This window comes from Sinocyclocheilus anshuiensis, unplaced genomic scaffold (assembly GCF_001515605.1).
Source record: "Sinocyclocheilus anshuiensis isolate Anshui unplaced genomic scaffold, SAMN03320099.WGS_v1.1 scaffold100, whole genome shotgun sequence".
NCBI classification, from domain to species: domain Eukaryota; kingdom Metazoa; phylum Chordata; class Actinopteri; order Cypriniformes; family Cyprinidae; genus Sinocyclocheilus; species Sinocyclocheilus anshuiensis.
In genome coordinates, this window is record NW_015555725.1 from 775,671 (window position 1) to 797,177 (window position 21,507).

The following is a 21,507-nucleotide window of genomic DNA, read 5'->3' on the forward strand; positions in this document are numbered from 1 at the left end:
GAGGCCAAACCTGGATCCAGCTCTGCACTCTGAGGGGAATCGGCAAGGCGGCTGCCCGGGGAAGGAGTTGCCAGAGGTGGGGTGCTGCCTCCGTGAGTTTCCTGACCCTCCAACACCGCCTCTCCGTTTGGCAACAGATCTGCTCTGACATGACCTAAAACAAAGAGAAGGGATTCAGCAAAGAGCTTTATACTTAAAGGTGCACTAAGGTTTTGTTTATATTTTACAAGCCAGTACAACATATCAATCAGCATGGATGAAATACCATGCAAAAGTAAAGGTTTTCAGTTTATTTCAACTTAGTCATGTTCAACCTCACCTGTTATGTGTACTTATTATGGACCATATAAAATCACTGACTGTTGACATTGAAAAATTATTTTTATTTTATTGAAAATTATTCAAATTAAGTAAAATGTAATAAAATAAAATGTATTTATTTAAAAGTGTTACCAAAGAGCGCACTCTTTTTTTAAAGGGGTCATATGATGCGATTTCAAGTTTTCCTTTCTCTTCGGAGTGTTACAAGCTGTTCGTGAATAGATAAGATCCCTGAAGTTGCAAAGACTAAAGTCTCAAAACCAAAGAGATATTCTTTATCAAAGTTAAGACTCTGCCACAGCCCTCTAAAACGGCTCGTTCTAACACGCCCCCACATATCTACCTCACTATGTGGGAATATTTGCATAATGCCGCCCAAATGTGCACGCAAAGAAAGAAGGCGTTGAAGACAGCGCGTTAGTTTAGAACTCTTCTAATTATTATTTTTTTTATTGTAGAGAGTGTGTTAATTTGTGCAATGATAACCTACCAGCAATGTAAATGATTTTTTAAAATATATTAGAATGAGTACATTACAATATAAATTTATTAGAACGAGTACATTATTATTTATGGGTTTAAAAACAAGATGCAAACAATCAGAATATTGTACCTGGTTGGGAGCGCACAATGTAAACATAAAACATATGCCATTACCTATATTGTACTGTGTTTAATAAACAGCTGTTTTATTAAATTCTGCTGAGGTGAAATTCAGTGCAGTCATGTATCGTGATATGTATCGCATCGTGGCCTCTGTATCGTGACTTTGCTGGTGATACACAGCCCTACTACATATGCTGGGGTGTGAATTTGATAGGTGCTTGATATAAAATAAATGGTGCTTTAAAAAGTCCTTGAAAGGCCCAATCACAATGCACTGGGTCAGCTGGCCAATCAGAGCAGACTGCGCTTGTCGGAAGGAGGGACTTTGTAGAAAATGAAGCGTTTGAGAGAGGCGGGGCATAGAGGACCTACAATAATGTACAGTATTTGAAAAATAATGTGTTTTTTGAACATTAAAGCATGTCAACATATTCTGTTACACCAAATACACAAAATAATGATCTTTAAAAAAGCATCATATGACCCCTTTAATACTTTCTTTTTGGTAAGCATCACTAACAAACAATGAGCAATACATTTGAGACAGTATTTATTAATCTTTCTTGAAATTAGTTAATAAAAATACAACTATTCACTGTTAGTTCATGTTAGCTCAAGCCCAATACTAATACAATTAACTTATGTTAACAAATTGAACCTTATTGCAAATTATTACAAACAATTCTGTAGAAAACATTGTCACATTTATAGGCATATTTGTCATCCGTAATTAATTTTTCCACAAAGAGAAGCGTCCATTAACAAAATAAATAGTCCACTATTAAGTTGGGCCATCTTTTCAGCTCATGCAAGTGTACTTAATTTTTTGCATATTTGTCAAAAGCATTATTCTTTATAGGTAAAATGTTACTTTGTGCACTTTTAAAGTACTAACCCAAATTAGCCTGCTGATATCTATATTAAGAGGTTATGACTGGTGCTTTTTGGTCATCATGTATAACCTTCAAACGTAATTGGTGATCTGAAAGTTATCTTTTGCGCAAGTCTTGCAGAACAAGTCAAACGGCCTAATCAAGCTACATTGAGAGTTTAGGAAACTGATACTGAAAGCACGGGGAAGTTTGTGGATATATCTAGAAAAAAAAAACACTTCTTTATAAGGTAACAAATGGCACTGGAAGAAGTGGGAAGAAAAAACTTCTCAAAGCCAAGTGACGCAGTAAACAGCAAATGTTCACACTGAAATCTTGCCAGGTTTTGAATGAACACAACAAACAACTTTCAAGCAAAAGCTTAACAGTGAATCCAAGTATAAATCAGAAAGTACAAATGAACAGCCTCAATGTTGATTAAATCAACCATCTAACTGCAACATCATCCATCAAATTTCATCTCAAAAGAACACTTACCATTAGGGATTTCCTCCATTACCAGTGAGCTCTCCAGCTTCAGAGATTCTACAGTACTGCTGTCTGGATCTTTGCCGTGTTGTGCGTCTGGCTGCTGAGGGTTGGCCTCAAATGAGGCTGTTTCCTTATTTCCATTTTCCATATCTCTTGCAATACAGATGCTGCTCTAGCATCCATGAACATGAGCTGGGTCTCACCAATGCAATTCACCTTTACTTCATGCTCTGTAAACATTGGCTAAGACTGCAGGCTGGCCTGGATGGTGCAGACAGCTTCAGTCCTCGGTGATCCTGAACAACGGAAACATTAGTTTAAGTCATCCATACTGCGAGAAGAGTTCAAGATTTATTGCTCAGTTAAAGCAAAATCAGCAAAAAATATGAAAAAAATATTTCATAATTTAGTCACAATGCTGACTTACTTATGTCATTGGATGTGGCACTAGCCGTTTAATTCTTACTTTGTCTATTGTTTCTATGAAGTTCCCCTCAGGAAACCACAAATCTCTATCCTGCAAAGATAAAAATAAGAACCTTTGTTTTTGACAGTTGACATTTTTTATATGCAAAAAATTAAGTACACTTGCATGAGCTGAAACTTAAACTTGGCCCAGCTTAATAGTGGACTATTTATTTTGTTAATGGACGCTTAGATAAATATTATTTATTTATTTTAAATAATAGTCCACTGATTCTTGAGACATGGGACAAAACATGTTCCGCAACTTTTCCTGCCATTAGCACTCAAAACAGCAATTTTGAAATGATTCAGGGATGATCACTAGAATGTTCTGATTCGGAATATTCTGATTTTCTCTTAATTTACTGAAATTATGACATTACATTATCATTCACTCCATCTTAAACCACCTGTCCTCGAACCATAACTTAATACTTAATGTATATTAAAAATTAATTTTAAATAAGAAAAAAAAAAGTTATCTAAATGTCTCTTATGAAGAAAAATAATAAAATAACAATTTCTCATTTATTAGGTTTCAATTCAGTAAAAAAAAAATCTAAATTAATTAATTAAAAAACAAGCTCTTATAACAATGTTTCAACCCAAACAAGGTATTTGTCTTTTATTGGGTTTCCAATGCACTGGCAAATGGTTCCTGCATTTAATGCATGTGTGATATGCAAAATATGTTTTAGTCAACACAGTTATCCATCAACACTTTATGAAGTCAGCACTTAGGTTTTCGGGCTTACTATTAATGAAATTAAATAAATTCTGAACTAGAAATCCGCTTTCAATTCATTCTGTAGACTCCATTCATTCACTGAAGTGAATGCTTTATTTGGTCATTTTGAAATGAGTGACAGGTGGTGATGACTCATACTGAGCTATAGGCCAGGGGAAAACAGTTTTGTGAGAAAATGGAAGAAGTAGGATATTGAACAATTCTTTCTTATAAAAACTTTTATCAGTACTGTAGTTTATTTTGTTCTAGTATTTAGAAATCAGTCAGTTGTTATAGCTTAGTGTCATGATAGACTAGTAACTGACAAGACATGATATTGTTTTTTTGCTTCTTTTTGGTTCTTCTTGCACAATGTAACACATCAGTGTGGTGGAGTAATAAGGTTTCTGTGTCACTCAAGGCTGGACGATTAGACTGACCATCAACACGAGTCTAACTATAGACTAGTACGGTTTAAGACACTTTTCAGACATCTGGCATGCAACCGAAGCTGACATGACTGTAAAATCAACCCAAATATATTCATTTTAAAAATCACATATGGACGGATCAGGCTGTCAACAGCGTTTTAATTAACTGTCACTTTCAGGAAAGGGACAATATCTCTGACTTTAAAGTAACGTAATGAGCTGAAAATGAAAGCACAGCCACAGACAAACTAATCATGATAAATATCAACAGAACGGGAACGGCGAAAAATCTCAGGAGATAACAGTGTCAATGTGACTTTATTATTATAAATCTCTGATCTCATTAGCATCAGCCTTTAGCCACTTAGCCACATCGCAAGATATCCAAAAACCTTAAGCAACTGATGCGTGACACTTACACACGACCGTGCTTCTGCAAAACACGTGAAATGGTGAATAATTAGTGTGGAGATTAGAAGAAAGTATAAAAAGTATTTTAAGCACCAACCTCAGACGTGCTCCTGCCTATACTACGTGGCTGCTTAGGTTCCGTCCTTCAAACAGATCCGACTCGCTACGGTTTTCTCAACATTAAAGGTTCCGCATAGAGTTGCTGCGTAATAATTAAAGCGCAAACATCTATAGATTTTAGAATCCACTATAATGATTTGTATATCCATCTTATTTCACAGTAATCAGCTGATAACGCATATTTATTAGTATCGTTAAATACCAAAATTCTTCTTATCAATTGTGGATCTACTTATGTAAAGTGCATATACATTTTGCCGTTTTTGTTTTATATCAAATTATTTGAACGTATAGGATTCTACTATCAAATGAAACAGAGCTGTCCCATAGTCTCCATATGATATGCTATAAACCAATCAGAAAAATCATATTTGTCCCATTAGGCTTGTAAATGGAAGCCAAACAGACACTGATGTATGACAAAGCGTCAGCCTTTAATTTGGTTTGATCACAATCCTTTTACATGATCTATAATTAGTCACCACTATAAAATGTGAGATTTCAAGTCAATCATCAAATGCCAAATGTAAGTGAAGGGACTGCTGCTTTTATCAAAAATGGTCAAAAACCAGGAATGGTGAAAATTTGCTTTTCATCAAACACAATATCAAAACTGCAATTCCTAAAACATACATTAAAAATAAAAACAAATAAATAAAAAAGCAAAACAATGTCTAAGAGCCCAAATTATTGTGCATGCAACCATTGTAAGATCACATACGATACACCTCAGATATGCCCTGTAAATCTTGATCAGTGTTTCTCAGAATTTAAGTTGTAACAACCCTTATGGAATGAAAACAATATTTAGTGATACAGTATTTATTTCACTTATTTTCCTATAAAAAACAACAAAAAAAAGCATTTATTGTGCATCATCACAGGATAGGCCCCTCGACATTTTTAATTCTTGTTACTTTTCCCACACTCAATTGAGAGTCAACCATTTTTATTTTCTTGATTACTATTTCAAACAGAAGAGGGTCACACTCATTACAGGTTGAAAACTTCCTTCAGTTATTCATGAAAGAGCTGACATTTTATTTTTTGCCAGATGCAGCCCTCCACAGAAAATTAGCCATTTTAGTCATTCAATAGTAAATTCAAGCCACAGAGAAGTCAAATGTTCCTCGTGTGACTTTATTGTTAGGAAAAGTCAAAGATCTCAGATACTCATTCTCCCTATCAACTCATACAGCCCACTCTCTTATCTAGACACTCGCAATATTACTCTTTAAAGTACAAAAGAAAAACAACAAAAGAGGTTACCCAATGTGGGAATCAATCAATAGCACAAGCCTTGTATCATAGCATGTCATGTAAATACACAAATACATGATGACTGACGACTGGTCCACAACGTATGAGAAAATGAAGGGCGAAATTACAGTTTATGAATGGGACAAAAGCTCACAACATCTTAATGACTGAGAAATGGATGCATTAAGAGTGGCACCAAGGTCTTGTGAAGTTGTGGTCAAAAAGAAAACTGTCCAATTTTTCATTTTCAGAGTCTGTTGTAGAAAAGGGGAAAATAGCAAGTGGAGGATCCGTATGAAGCGGCGTTCCTGGGCTCATTTCTTCTCCTCCTCACCAGCCTTCTCTTTCTTCTCTTCCTTCACCTCTTCTTTCTTCTCCTCTGAACTCTTTGTCTTGTCATCATTCACAGACAGCTCCTCCAGCTTCTCTGCCACTTTGTTAGCGCTGTTCATGCTACCTGTGAAACGAGATTTAAAAGGATCAATTGAAGGCTCTTGAAGGAGTACTCCAATACAAGCCTAACTCAGATTTAAGAAATAATAATAAAAAAAAATGTCTGAGAAGATACGGTCACCTCCCAAATGAATGGCAAGGCAGTTTGTAATGTTCTTCCTGTTACTGTCGCAGACATAAAAAGTCTAAGGCTGGAGGTGTCAGTCTTAAACAGAGTGAGTCTGCATGGTGACATGGTAGAAAATTCCATCAATCTTACCTTCTAGAGATTTTCTGACCTCTTCTTTGCATTCATCAAACTTCATCTTGAACTTCTGTGCATCTACAAGACAAAGAAAACCAGTAGGTTGGTTACACGAATTATAAAATACAAAAAAATATTTAAAAAAATGCATTGTATTAATTATACTATATACTGCACAACTATTATAATTGTTGGCATGGAATGAAAATACATGTATTTTCTGAATGCATATTAATGATCTTACTGTGAACGATTCATCCATGATGTATACTTGGCTGTGTCCGAAATCGCCCCCTATACCCTCATTCACTATTCCCTACATTAGGTCACTAATTCAGTTCACTAGAAGGAGTGAATGAAAACGAGTAGTGAATTCGGACACTGAGTGCACCGGAAGGAATGCCGCTTTTGCATAGTTTGTGCTTGCTGTTTATTAATCATTTGAAACTAGCAAACTAGCAGCTCCAGTAGTAAGATTAAAGGATTTATCTTGAACTCTGTCACGGAAATTATGTATAAACCCTAATCAAACAATTTAATAATCAATTTACAATGAATTTATACCCGTGTTGTACATTATGCTGTACGCCATGGATGAGCTCTTTGTAAAAATGAATGATTGATTATTCAGCTGCGGGCGCAATCTTCTGGCAAGATGTGGGAATTCATTCGGCGCATGACTCTCACGGTGCATTATGGGCATTCTCTAGCCGTTGAGCGTGCACCAGTTGTACACTCGTTTTTGCAGTGCATTGTGGGATTGAATGAGTGCACTCGAGAATGTCCATTATGGTTTCGGACACCACTAAAAATGGCTGTTCCCTCAAATAGTGCCCTATTTAAGGGTATAGGGGACGATTTCGGACACAGCCCTTGTAATTTATGAACTTCCAGAGGTGACACATGGTGACATTGCCGGACTTCGCCAATCAATTAAATCACACGCCTTTCTTACAAGTCTGCATTCAGATATGCCTCCAACCAACCCACAACCAATAGACAGAACCAAGTTCCCCTTCCCTAATTTTTGGGAACTTCTGTTTCACTCAGAAGAAAAGATTTGGCGCTACTTCTGTTTCATCAAGGCTTTAAAAACTTTCACTTTTTATATTTTGTTAACCTTCAATTCATTTTAATGGCACATAAGCAGTTTTTCTTTCATTTTTCCTCCTCCAAAAGAAAAGTTTAGCTTTCAGTTTCAGTGTTAGTTTTAAATATTATAATAAAAGCCTTATGAATCTTGAATGCATACAATATCTTCAATTGGTCTTTGTTGTTTTTTGACAATGCGCTTTGTCATTGCTTCAACACCTAGCAATAAACTGAATGAATGACTTCAAAATATACAACGAGATCCCTGAGATTTGGTCTAGAGCCTATGTTCATTTATACTCACTCTCTGCATTGAGGAATCGAATAGCCAGCAGCTCTGGTTTGGGTTTTTCATCTGCAAAGTCAGCATGTGTATTCCACACCCAGGCCCTGTCACTGCCTGCATTGGGCTTCAGCTCCATCAACGGCATAACTAGAGCAAGAGATTTTGATAAATCAGTTAAAGCCATTACATGATTGGAAAATAATTAACAGAAACTGAACAGATAAACTGCTGCACTCACTGTTATGGTTGGCACAGATTTTAAGGGTGCGGTCTCTTCTCATGAGAAGGCGGATGGAACCCTTCTCTGTGTGTCGCAGGAGTTTGACATCACCCGTCCCACGCTCCTTCCACTCAGGGGGATCGTTATCACTGGCAAAACGATACAGCTTTGCCCTCCTACACGAAAGTCATGTTGAATTTAAATTTGTCAGCAGTCAAATACATTTTTCAGATTATATTAAAAACAGAACCCATGATGATCAATTAATATATTGGTACTTTAGCAGGACTGAACAGTAAGGACTGCCTGATGGCCCAGGGCCAGCGTGAAAGCAGCTCAGGAGAGTTGAAGGAATTGTCACCGTGCCATCACTAAAGTTTATCATTTGCACTTTAAGTAATTTTTAAAATTACTCAAGAACAATATGTGAAAGAACTCAAATCGGTACTGAACTGAGGACTCTATTACTTCTTATCATGCTTGAATGGACAAACTGCACACAAAGCTGTCAATATGCCCATATTTTTGAGTGTCCTCCTCATACATGCAGTCGATTATGTCTTAAGTAATGATTCAAAACAAATCGTAATGATCGTGATCGTTTATGTCCTATATATATATATATATATATATATATATACACGTGTCATATTTATGTCTGTATGTAAATATATTTGCACAGCTTTCAGTAAGTAAAAAAGTTAAGAGTGGGACATAGTTGATACTAAAAGGAGTCATTAAAAGTAGGGTTGTGCGATACCTTGTTAAAAAATGCGATATTCGATACGATATTGCTTAAAGTGTGTAAAATCAATTTCAATTATATTTTAAAATATTTAAAAAACAAACAAAAAAAATTTATGACACTAATTTTATATCGTTGTAACTTTGCTTTCCATACACTAAGTTCTTCTTCATATACCACAGCAAAAACTATAGTCTGAGAAAGTTCAAACATGATTAAATGTAAGTGAACACGCAGTAAAAAAAAAGAAAGAAAAAGGAAAAAAAAGAAATATACAATTTACAAGCATAGATAATATAAACAGTAGTATTCAGGTACAGAAATGTAATAATTAAGTGTAAAATAACACTGCATAGTGTCTCTCTGTGTGTGTGTGCGCTTTGCACGTGTGCAGCAGAACTGAAGAGACGCTGCACGAGATGCGGCTTGTGCGCACGCTTCAGGTGTGAGTCAGATAACAAGACGAGACGGCAAAGTTGTTTTCTGCAACTTATTGCACTTAACTCTTTTTAACGTCAAGCAATTCTCTGCTATATGCGTCGAACTAAAACTCTGACCTTTTGCAACGTTTTGATTTAAGTAGCCTATTATTAAAATGATTCAGATATCGCACACCCTTGCGATATGCATATTGCGATATTTCGATAAATCGTGCAGCCCTAATTAAAAGCCAGAAAAGAGAACCTAATCTGGTAATAACGTATTGATGGAGAGGAATGCGGGCATGCAAAGTATATTTTAGGTTGCGGGCGCACGCCCAATACACAAAAATGTCAAAATGGCTGCCTTGGTGAGTATTCACGTAAACACAACCGTTTTTTTTATATACGGAATGTTAACAGTTGCGAGAAAATAGATTGTGTCTCAATACATTACATTGGTGAATTAAGTCTTAGTGACAGCAGCTTGCTGTCTGCATCAATAATATTAATCAAACAACAAAAGAAAAAGGGAAAAAAAAACAACATCGATTTTGACAATAATATTTGTAGCTTTAATTAAAAAAAAAAAATCTGTGAATATTTCATTCATACTAGGGCTGCACAATTAATCGAATTTCTAATCGCGATTACAATTATGGATGCCACAATTACATAATCGTTCAAAGCGGCAATTAACCGTTTAAAGTCCACTTATGTTATTCTGCGTGCTTAAGATGCGTTTATCTTAAGGGTTTTTCCCATTATTTAAATTTTAGTTTTAGTATAACATTATAATACCATTCATATTTTTACTTTTTTATAATTTAAAGAAGAAACCAATCCGATGTATAGTTGACATTTGAGGCTTAATACTATGGAAAAGCACTAAAAGTTCTTCAGTTAGAGTGTTTTCAGCTTGTTTATTTTCATATAAAAATGCAGCATGCAGTTGCATCAAACAATGGTATAAACATCATTCAATGTAAATTGTGATAATCGTAATTAATAATCGCAATTACAATTTCAAGGGAATAATCGACAATTATGAGTTGTCAATCGTGCAGCCCTAATTCATACAGAGTTGTATTATACATTTGATTACTTTATTCAATGTCTGTAATATCTCTTACTTGAATGCTGTTAGACTTAAAGCTTTTTAATCCGTTTCATTTGTTTTGACTGTTTACTTGTCTTCAATAACTTTCTACTTATCAGTAAGGCTACTAATTTTTACTGCTCAGTATTTTATCGTCATAAAAACCAACATGAAAAAGAATTGTGATTGTGGAACCTGATCCTGCTCGAATAGATAGTGATATAATATTTATGCCGTATCACCCACCCATAATTAGCATTAAGCCCTGTTTGGTAGTAGTTAAGTGACTTACATCTTGAAAAGTTCTTCCTCATCCTCCTCTAGGGTCTTGACATCCTGCTCAGGTAGCGAGACAATGGGTTCAAACTGAGGGTCATGGTTGGGGTCCTCTACATTTTCTGTGGATGCATCATGATCATCTTGTGCCTCCTGGAGGGAGAAAATCATAACAGCAGCTTTTGTAAATCCAACTTAAAAAAAAAAAAAACACACAACATAAACAAGGCCAAACTAATGTCTAATGCAGTTGGGAAATGATCCAGGATTAGATATTTTTTTGGAGAATTACATCACAAATTTGCTACAGCGTTTGTTCTGCTGAGCTTCACAATGTCCTGATCCCCTCTGTAGGGATCCTGCTTCCACATTACTCATCAGATCAGTGGAGTGAAAGGCTGTGGGATTTGGAGGGATCGTTCTCTGGAGTTTGGCCTATTGTCTTTGAATGTGCTGCTGCAACCTAACTTGAGGAGTCGTTAAATTGAACTCACTTGCTGTGATGCTGGGGAATTCATGCACTTGCAATCCACTAATCAATCACCGGTCTAACATCCACGAAGGCCTTGTAGCTTGAATTATTCAAATGCTTTACCAACTCTGGCAGCAGATCTTCTACACATGTGAAGCTTTGAACTGCTCAACCACTTTTAGTTAAGTTTCGTTCAGTAAGCATTTTAAAATTACTAAGCGGTTTATTTTGCTAAACGACTGACTTCACTCAAGAACAGATACCGGATGTTTAACTTGTGTCTAAAGGCGTGAGTTATATCGTTTTCTTAAAACTGGACAGTCAGTTAGCATCCAGGCTAGCAGAAGCTAATAAGCGGCCTAAAGGCGTCTAAGTGTTTAAATCTCCGCCTCACCCCACAGTTTTGATAACATTGAGCAAAAACAGTTAAAAGACGCAAATGGACCCGGAAGGGTGTTAATAAACCGGCTATGAACTTCACATGTGCTGCAGGTTAGCGATGCTAACGCTCACAGGCTAACAGTGTCTTCGCATGAGAAATTAAAACATTTAAATTATGAGCCGTAATTACTCGGAACATGCCGTGGATATTTTTATTACGTAAAAAAAGCACGAATATTTGATTGTCTTATGTTTAAGGAAGTGACGAACACAAATACACATACAATTAATAATTTAAAGACGTTACAGCTGCTACTGACAGTAGCGTGATTTCAAATAAACAACGTTGACAGGGTATAAAAACGCGATATTAAGAATATAATGTGGAAAGGTGCGTTTTTAACGTCTAATATTCAAGCGCGCGACGTAGGACGAGGAAAAAAACACCTGCTTTTCGCTCTGTTAAACAAGACCCTCATAAAACATCTACCGCCAACAAAACATCCAAAATAACCGTCTCTCGCGATCCGAAAGGGACAGATGATGAAGACGGCGGCCTTCTTACCTTTGGGTCCGCCATGGTTCTTGCAGATGTTTGAAGATTAGGGAGAGTTTCTATTCGGTTTGATCAGCGCTAGCTCGTGAGATTTCACTCCGCTACTTTCGCGCGCGCCTAACCGGAGGAGAGACGGTGACGTCAGCACACCCCCGGGTTTACATTCAGCGTCTGCGCATTTGACACTACAGTCTATGATTTGACACTGTAAAGTTTTATGGTCCTGGGATTTTTCTACGTCTCATTGACCCTCTGTAGATCACCTGCAAATGTAAATGCATTTGTAGAGCCCTGCAATGCAGAGGTATTGACCTCCATTAAAGTTTGCCCTGTAAGACTGAATCTTCAGCATGTTCAGCTCTGACACTCTAACAATTTTACATTAGGCTATGTGAAAACTTATGAGATAGATTATCTATGATTTACTGAACTAGCTCTATTGAATGAATACAGAAGAATTAAGCTGCACGAACTGCCTTAAAAATACATATATATATATATATTTTTTTTTTATATATATAAAAAAAATGTATTGCCTTAAAAATCTAGGAAATTATGTATTTTAAATGCTAAAAATGTGTATATATATATATATATATATATATATATAAATAAGTGCAACTGTCTGTCTGTTATGGAGCGTTTAAACAAATGTTGTGCCTTGTGAGGCCCTGGGCTTGGGGTGGAATAAAATATATTTAGTTATTGTTCAGCAGAACAAGAAATATATTTGAAATCATGTTAGGGATCTGCAAATTTTGAATTATTTGATTATTTTGATTAATTAAAAAAATAATAAATGACACATTTAGTGCCTCAGAATGGCAGAGATGAAATCTAAGGCTGTTCTCTTTGTTAACCTAAACTATTTTCTAATATCTCAACAGCAAATCAGTATCAGTATCAGTAAAACAGTATCACAATAATATGACCCCTGCTAACTATACCACCAAGTTGGACATTATTTACAAGGCAATCTGAGATTGTATTGCTGTTCCGATCAGCAGCAGCCAAACAGATTTTCTTCAAGCCAAAGCCCGAAAAGCTAGTTTGTGTCCACAAATCTCTGAGGGGGCCGTCTGGGCTGCAGTTGAGTCCTCTTGGCATGAAACACTGGAGTTTTTCTTTAATCTACACAAGCTTGTATTTTAATTCGTTGTAAGTGAATGTATTTTATTGACCATACACAAAATATACAGGAACAAACCTTGGCATTGCTTCTCAAGTATCCCTTGGCAAATTACGGTCAAACACTGGTTTCACCCGCAAGTCGCAGAGTTTAATCAATTTTTAAAATATACATAAACAACATTTTCTGATTTTAAATACCCCAAATTCCCTCCCGTTTACTTCTTTTTCCTCCCTCCTTCATCTCTCACTTGGCAATCTTTTCCCTAAATCCTAGCAGAGAGGGCACCTACTACCTCCACTAAAATGAAATCACTCTAGTTGTGCAGCATATTGCTTTATTTTTTTTTAAAGACATTTGCGAGCATAAATACTAGTTTGTTTTCTGCTCTGATGTTGGACTGTTCAGAAGTTGAAACAGCAATGTCCTCCAAACTGCCCTTCCAAAAAGAGAAAATGTCCAAAATAATGAGCTATTCTCCTCTCTACGACCCATGCTTTACGAACACAATGCAGATACTAAATGGATGTACTTTCAGTCCTCTGTTCTGTTGGTGTCTTTCTTTCTAGAACTTTCTTAGCCCTTCCAATGGGCAAGTGTGTATAGAGGTGGTGTACATTGTTAAAACTCCAATCTGGGCCTCAGAAGTCTCTTTTTCCATTTGCTTCGCCTCCATACATTTCTGTTGGTCTCATTCAACACCTCTTTGTACGTCCAATAAGTCCTCATTAATCGAGGAAGTCTGTATCTACTGATGGTCACCAACATTTTAGAATAGATCGGGTTGGTAGGCATGGTTACAACTGGTCCACAGTAGGCAGGTGCAGGCAGAGTGAAGGGCAAAGCTTAACTGTTTAACGGCACTAGAGGAAAACTCAATTTAGTCGCAAGGCATGCATGTTACACACTCGGTTCTAGAGTTTGCCCTCGAGAGAGTGTAATATCTATGTGCATGTACATACATCTTGTCTGCGTATGCATGTATGAGTGCAAGTGTGTATGCGTTCAAGTGTATAGGGGTCTCTTGTCTTGCAATCTTAATTAATTGAGTCCTTCTGCCCCACTGCAGCAGGGCATGACGATCTCACACTCTGGGGGAGTATTTGGGGTTTCTTGGCACCTCGGTGAAAGATTTCAGCTCGTAAGGAATCCCAGTGTCCACCTCGATGGACTTGCGGGAGAATAGCAGCCGGATATCATTGTGCAAGTAGATTTTCCCAGATTTGGAACTCTGGAATCTGACATATGTAAACAAAGAGGAGAGGAAAAACAGGTTTGTTGGGATTCATTGCTTCTATTTTGAATATACCACTTAGAAGAGACATACTTTTATGATTATTTTAAAATAGAATATATTAAACAGTTATTTAGTCTTTTAAGTTAGTTGCAAACTAGCCTAAAATCACACACTTGGGGCTATAGAATTAAAAGTATAAAATTTAAAAAACTGTGATCAATTTGCAACTATATGAGAGCAATAGTGGTAGTACAACAGTTTGCACCCATTATACACATATTCATGTGATGCTGAAGTGTTGCTGTCCCATCTTTTTCTTCTAAATGAACAAAACTGACTTATGTCTAAGAGAACTACACTGTGTTTAAAAATTTGGGGTCAGATTATTATTATTATTACTGAAAAACTAATACTTTTATGAATACTTTTATTCAGCAAGAACGCAATAAATTGATCAAAAGTGGCACTAAAGACTTTTACAGTGTTACAAAAAACAATTCAAATTAATGTTGTTCATGTGAACATTCTATAAGTGACCCTGGAGCACAAAACCAGTCTTAAGTCACTGAGGTATATTTGTAGCAATAGCCAAAAATACATTGTATGGGTCAAAATTATAGATTTTTCTTTTATGCCAAAAATCATTAGAACATTAACTAAAGATCATGTTCCATGAAGATATTTTGTAAATTTCCTACTGTAAATATATCAAAACTTAATTTTTGATCAGTAATATGCATTGCTAAGAACTTCATTTGGACAACTCAATATTTAGATTTTTTTGCACCCTCAGATTTCAGATTTTCAAATAGTTGTATCTCGGCCAAATATTGTCCTATCATAACAAACCATACATCAATGGAAAGCTTATTTATTCAGCTTTCAGATGTATTTATCTCAATTTTGATAAATGTACCCTTATGACTGGTTTTGTGGTCCAGGGTCACATATATCAAAGAATCCTGAAAAATCAGTTTCCCCAAAAATGTTAAGAAATGTTTCCTGAGCACCAAATAAGCATATTAGAATGATTTCTAAAAGATTATGTGATACTGAAGACTGTTGTAATGGCTGCTGAAAATTTAGCTTTGCCATCATAGGAATAAATTGCATTTGAAAAAACATATTAAAACAGAAACTTCTTTTAAAACAGTAATAATATTTCAAAATAGTACTATTTTTACTGTATTTTTGATCAAATAATTACAGGTTTGTTAAGTGTAAGAGGCTTCTTTAAAAGAAAAAAAAAGCATTTTGATCAGTAGTGTACATCCTGTCAAAGTTTACCTGAGGTGTATCAAGTAGCAGAGAATCTTCTTCCTGTCAGACAAGGAGCCCTCCTGCCCCTCCCTTGACCCCTCCGCCTCATCAACAGGCACCAGGAAGATACGATGGCGCAAGAAGGTCATGTGATTAACGGGCATGTCCCCAAAATTATACGTCACCAAAAACATTTTAACCACAGTCTTATTAGGGTTAAATAAGGTCTGCAAAAAATAAAACAAACAAAAAAGACAGTTCAAACAAAGGATTAAAAAAGTTGTAACATTTAAAAAAAAAAATTAAAAGTTAAAAAATATTTAAAAAAAATATATAAATAAATGGAAAGAAATAGAAAGAGAGCCCACCACTTGAATGGTCCCTGCTTTGGGTACGCTGTATCCTTTTTTCCCAAGTGGTTCTAGCAAGATCACCCCCTAAACATTGCAAAGAATATGACAGTTAATATGCATTTTACAAAAGAGAATTTACATGTCAATGATGGGTAAAAAAAAAATCTCAATAGATTTAGAAAAAGAAAAAAAGTACTGAGAATTCTGTACTGTAATAGGCCAGATGAATTCAACACACAGAGGCTGTAAGTATATACCAGGAAGGGAGAAGGGGCGCTGTGCTCGGAGGTGTCATAATACGTCACTTGCACAGGTAAGGTGGCATGCTGCGGGCAATATGAGCCGCTAGCCCCGATCTCTGCTGTGAAGCCCTCTATCTGCCCAGATGGAGTGAAACGACCCTTCAGAATCGACTCCTGCAGACAGATGCACACAACAACCGATCAAAAATGCATCAAAACATTAGTCACTGTTGATTAAGGCTGGAATAAATTAAAATAACTTTTAAAATATGAATACATTTTAAAACACTAGTCATCATACAACTGCAGACTTCATATATTGTTACAAAGGAAAAACTGGGCATCATAACACAAATGTGCGAAGTTGTTTAAGACATGCTTTTTTGTGCATTAAATGATGACGCAAGTATCAGTAAACCGACTACCAAAACTTAGCATTTTGCATGTTTTCTTTAAATACTCACTCCCATAAATATTGCGCCTGAAAGGGAAATTCCAACAAATACATAAGCAATAAGGTCAGCCACAAAAATAACTGTGTCCACGCCTTTTCATCGGTAATGTTTCACTGCGTTTCTTTAGTAAATCCTGTCAGCAGGGTTTGTGCAGGCGCAAGCTGTTAGTAAATCTGGCCATAGATTAAATTAAATAAAAATCTAAGTCTGTGCTCATAATACACTATGAGATTTCCTGTAAACTGTGTCAACTCCAACTGCCTAAAATCTGCAGACTTCCACTTACTTTCAGGAACTAGCACTGACACGGTCTCTTAGTCACTTTTAATCTCTTTTTTAATTTGTATACCATGGTTTTATTGGCTTAAATGACAAACAGTATAGAAATATATATAAAACAGGTGTTGTGTGTTAATCTATATTAATTTAGAATTTTATTTCTTCATGGCTTGGACTTGTGTACCTCAAAGTTGCCAAGAAGAGGTCTGCTAATGGAGGATAAAGAGGAAATTGAACTACAGGAGCGACTGGTGTCTGTTCGGCATCCACTGCGTAACTGTCGACTATTAAAACAAAAAAGTAACATACACAAATTCTTATATATTAACAAAATGTAATTTGAAACAAAAGAAATAAAAAGAAAAGAAAAAAAAGGATGACTTACGATTTGAGTCGACTCCCCACTTTGAGCCTTCTCCCTGATCCTGTAGCAGTCTGAAAAATTAAGTTTGAAAAAGATGTTACAACTAATACTAATATTTTATTCCAATAAGACTTATGTCAGTAAATAACCTCGAAATATTTACTGAGTTAAGGTCCATTTTATGATCATGTAGACTGTTGATAAACATTTAAACTAGATTTTAATCTCCTTAACGGGAATGACAATCAGAAAAGTGTTTGAATGATTGGAAAAATTATTTTAAAAAGAAAAAGACATCAGACTTAGAATGCTGAACAATTTAAAGTTGATTTCAAATTTTCAAACTTCAATTAAGATTTTAAGTACTTACAGAAGAAGATGTGGCTGCAATATCACACATATCACAGTAGTCCATAGTATCATTCTGATAAGTTATTAAATATCAGCTAGACTTAACTATAGAATGCATATCAAACTTGTACATTTTCAGCTAGTCTGAACCTTTATTTCAGTCTATCTATTTGTTTCTCTATTCTAAACCTCCATTCGCTCTTTCCCTTTTGTGATAGTCTCTTCGCTGGCCTGTTTCTATGATAATTTCTCTGTCCTTCACTTTCTCTTTTATTCTTCCCTTCTTGGCCTTTCTTCAGTCCTGAGCTCAGCTTTCGAGCACCGCTGTGATGCGTGTACAATGACAGTATATGAGCTTCTGTAGTCCATGTAACCCCTCTCACCACAAATTCAATCATTCTGGAACTGAATTTGGCCAGAACCTGTATGTGTGTATTTGTTAGGTCAGGTGGGGCAGGTCTCACCTCTTGAACAATGGCTCTGTCAATGGGCTTTGTTCTGGAGTCCCAATGCTTATTGTGCCGCAATGGAAAATTAAGCATGCATATTCTAAAATCTCTCACTTTCTCACTCCCAATATGTCTTTTGTTTCCATCTGACTATCCACCTTTCATCATGACTCTGTCAGTAATGGGAGACTATCTCCACCCCCTTCACACTTAAACCAAGAAAAGTTTTGTCCTTAAACTAATAAGCACCTTCCCATTTCCACTTGTAATCGTTCATAATGTGGAAAAATCTGGCATGTTTTTACCCCTGAATTAAGGCCCTATCACATGACTCACATTCAATGCATCTCTCACATGCCGCTTTGATCATTACATGAAAAGCATTGCAAATATCGTCACAAAAGGCTGATTTTACTATTTATTAAATTAAAGTGAATTTCTAATGTGTATTATAATAATAAAAATGTGCATAATATGATTTCACTCTCTGAAAACATTTTGTTTTCCATCTTGTTGAAGAGTTGAGTTGAAGACTTTGAGATTTGCATTACTAGATCCCCTCCCCCAGGGGGAGTCTTCAAGGTTAGATCAAAAAATGCATTATGTGGCAGGATCCCAAATGGGAGACCAGAGGCTGTTTTGTTTGAAGTCAATGGAGGAGAGGCCACAGTATGGTGAATGAACTGGTTGTGAATGGAAAAAGATATAGATATGTAATAATCTTCAGCATGTCTGCCACATGATATATATCCTTACTGTATGCCAAACTTTTGAACAGAATTGCAAATAGGATTCATTTATGGCACCACAAATTAGTTTTTATGCTTGTTGCCAGTGGTACTCATTCCTAATTTGTTTATTGTATGGGTATTTGTATAACTGGTTCACAAGGCTGGCTGTTAAAATGTTAAGTTTGTACAGTATCTCTAGCTGCATTGTTAAGTCATGTGAAAGGTCCTTCATTTTCATTTCTACTTTATTTGCGTTTCACCTTGGTGTGCTCCCTTGCTGAGGGTAGTAGATGGTTCCAGAAGGGTGCACCCTTGGCATCAGTGCTGCGACAGGATGCTAATCCGAGCCCCGGTGCCAGCATTGCCAATCGACTTCGTTTTGATGTAGATGGACCCTCATCTTCTGAGCAGGACTCTCCTGTATCACTGGAGGAGAGAAGTCTTTTCTTCACTGGGCAGGAATTGGATGATCCTGATGTCAGGCCATTTGCTTCCACTGGTGTTTTCTCAAGAGAGCTCAGTCCGTTAGAGGAGGAGGAAGAGGAGGAGGAGGTCTTCATCTCTGATGGTGGAGGAGAAGATTCAAAAGTTTCCCGCCATTCGACAGCTTCAGCTGGTGTTGAAAATGGGACAGGTGCCCAACTCTCTGTAGTGCACAACATGACCTTGACGTCGACAGAGTTATGGCCTTCATCCCGTGGTCCTTCGCTGGAGCCAGCCAGGACATTTCCTGCTGTGGAGGCCTCGGTTCTGGGAGTAAGGGTAGGAGGACTCCCTTCACAGTGGCTCCAGGTGGAGTGAGGGCCCTGTGGGTCCATCATAGAGGGAGGTTTTGGGGACAGCGGGGCGAAGGCATCTGGGATGGGTCTGTCGTGGTTGTGCTGGGCTGGGCGGCGACCAGGAATCAGTAGATGCGAAGGGGAAAGGGGAGGCGACCTAGGGATTTCAGTTCTGGGAGTAAGGGTAGGAGGACTCCCTTCACAGTGGCTCCAGGTGGAGTGAGGGCCCTGTGGGTCCATCATAGGGGGAGATTTTGGGGACAGCGGGGCGAAGGCATCTGGGATGGGTCTGTCGTGGTTGTGCTGGGCTGGGCGGCGACCAGGAATCAGTAGATGCGAAGGGGAAAGGGGAGGCGACCTAGGGATTTCTGAGTCTCTGTGCTCAAGGAGCGAGTTGGAAAAAAGTGGTTCCACCCCAGACCCACATAGCACCTTCCCATCGGACTCATCATCATCGTCATCCTCATCCTGTTGGAAAAGACGCTTGTGAGTGACAGGTACCGACGTCCCCTCCAGGCTACGTTTCATACCTACTCGAATTGGCCGAAGAGTCTCTTGATTTTCACCAAAACCACCTCTTTGGGAGAGGATGGATAACTGGTAGACCTTTTGTAGCCTGATCTCTTCTTCTCCAAAAGGTCTGGAAACGACTCGCCGTATTTCAGATTCAGGGCTCTCGCTCTGAGCGCTAGGCAGAGGTAGATCCCCGTCCTGGGCTGGAAGCTCAACGGCTGGCTCTTTACGAGCCAGTTCCACGTGGATGTGACGCATAGTGACTTTATTTGTGCTGGGTGATTGTTTCAGGGGCAGTTGTGCAGTGTTAAATAATAAAGACAAGCTCCAGAGAGTTCTAGAATGTCTAAACAAGTGCAACAAGGCTGTGAAAGTGAAAGTAAGCTTCCCGTCTCATAGATGGAAGGCTTTAGTCTCCAGGGGTCAGTTGTGGAGTTAGGACAAGCTGATTTCCACAGTGCGTACAGCTTCTGAAGTAAAACAAACAGGGATACAAGTATAAGCAAATTGATATGAAATGCATAGATTACGCAGCAGAATAGTAACAACGAACACTATTTAAATATGTGTATATCTTTAACAATACATTGTCATTTAGACAAAATTCGCATTATTTTGATATGGACATCAATAAAGCTCATGCATAATTAATATATAAACATCATATGATAAAAATACAATAAACATCATATAAACATATGACAAGTTATATCAGTATGCAAGACAGATCTTGATTTAGTAACCTTTCCGATCGATTCAGTGCAGTGAAGGATTTGTCAGATTCAAATCACGAACTCATCTTTTTGAACAACCACAAAAAATGGTTAATCAATTCAGGAATCAGACTACACTGTTTGCGATATATGTTTTTGATTCACTATATTTATATATATTTATATTCACTTCATGAGACCATAAAAGTCACATTGTATGTTTTTGATTTAGTAAAAAAAACTGGCTCTTAAGAGTCATTCATTTGGGAATCAGACTACATTGGTTGCACTGGATATTATTGATCCACCAAAAAGAAGAACTGGCTTATATGCGTGATTTGTGAATCGGATAGTACTGAACACAATCTATGTTTGTTTTTGGTAGTAGCCTGTAAGGACAACTCAACAAAAATACATTATTGCCATTATTTCCTGGTACACAGACTTTTTATCTTAAAGGGGTCATATGATGCGATTTCAATTTTTCCTTTCTCTTTGGAGTGTTACAAGCTCTTGGTGCATAAAGAAGATCTGTAAAGTTGCAAAGACTAAAGTCTCAAATCCAAAGAGATATTCTTTATAAAAGTTAAGAGTCAGCCACACCTACCTAAAACGGCTCGTTCTAACACGCCCCCACATATCTACCTCACTATGTGGGAAGATTTGCATAACGCCGCCCAAATGTTCACGCAAAGAAAGAAGGT

At 37.1% G+C, this 21,507-nt stretch overlaps 3 protein-coding genes across 13 annotated transcripts in view; all 3 read right to left on the minus strand.

The window, feature by feature from the left end:
- LOC107672616 (golgin subfamily A member 3-like) overlaps positions 1 to 4,484 on the minus strand; it is a 24,064-nt gene extending 19,580 nt beyond the window's left edge. For 2 of the 4 annotated variants that reach the window (XM_016465885.1, XM_016465882.1), the window contains exons 1-4: positions 4,423 to 4,484; positions 2,719 to 2,808; positions 2,298 to 2,587; positions 11 to 154 (exon numbers count right to left, since the gene is read on the minus strand). In XM_016465885.1, coding sequence (XP_016321371.1) covers positions 11 to 154; positions 2,298 to 2,439 — 286 coding nt within the window. In that variant the 5' untranslated portion in view covers positions 2,440 to 2,587; positions 2,719 to 2,808; positions 4,423 to 4,484. The remainder of the gene's footprint in view (positions 1 to 10; positions 155 to 2,297; positions 2,588 to 2,718; positions 2,809 to 4,422) is intronic. The other 2 variants (XM_016465883.1, XM_016465884.1) reach the window with 2 other exon arrangements.
- Positions 4,485 to 5,298: 814 nt separating this feature from the next.
- On the minus strand, positions 5,299 to 12,136 carry LOC107672632 (ran-specific GTPase-activating protein-like). Of its 2 annotated transcripts, none has more exons than XM_016465918.1 (6): positions 11,958 to 12,136; positions 10,556 to 10,692; positions 8,019 to 8,176; positions 7,799 to 7,927; positions 6,418 to 6,480; positions 5,299 to 6,162 (listed from the first exon to the last, which is right to left on the minus strand). In XM_016465918.1, exons 1-6 carry the CDS (start codon positions 11,970 to 11,972, stop codon positions 6,020 to 6,022), a joined length of 645 nt encoding a protein of 214 aa, XP_016321404.1. In that variant the 5' UTR covers positions 11,973 to 12,136; the 3' UTR covers positions 5,299 to 6,019. The 2 variants fall into 2 exon arrangements, with proteins under 2 accessions (XP_016321404.1, XP_016321403.1); XM_016465917.1 differs by lacking the exon at positions 11,958 to 12,136 and adding an exon at positions 11,034 to 11,516.
- A 1,069-nt stretch (positions 12,137 to 13,205) lies between these two features.
- LOC107672624 (protein FAM214B-like) overlaps positions 13,206 to 21,507 on the minus strand; it is a 21,945-nt gene continuing 13,643 nt past the window's right edge. For 5 of the 7 annotated variants that reach the window (XM_016465896.1, XM_016465898.1, XM_016465899.1 and 2 more), the window contains 8 exons: positions 19,936 to 20,560; positions 19,059 to 19,734; positions 17,289 to 17,338; positions 17,088 to 17,187; positions 16,185 to 16,343; positions 15,943 to 16,011; positions 15,602 to 15,801; positions 13,206 to 14,315 (listed from right to left, as the gene is read on the minus strand). In XM_016465896.1, coding sequence (XP_016321382.1) covers positions 14,162 to 14,315; positions 15,602 to 15,801; positions 15,943 to 16,011; positions 16,185 to 16,343; positions 17,088 to 17,187; positions 17,289 to 17,338; positions 19,059 to 19,734; positions 19,936 to 20,348 — 1,821 coding nt within the window. In that variant the 5' untranslated portion in view covers positions 20,349 to 20,560 and the 3' untranslated portion in view covers positions 13,206 to 14,161. Of the gene's footprint in view, positions 14,316 to 15,601; positions 15,802 to 15,942; positions 16,012 to 16,184; positions 16,344 to 17,087; positions 17,188 to 17,288; positions 17,339 to 19,058; positions 19,735 to 19,771; positions 20,561 to 21,507 lie in introns of all 7 variants that reach the window. The other 2 variants (XM_016465901.1, XM_016465902.1) reach the window with 2 other exon arrangements.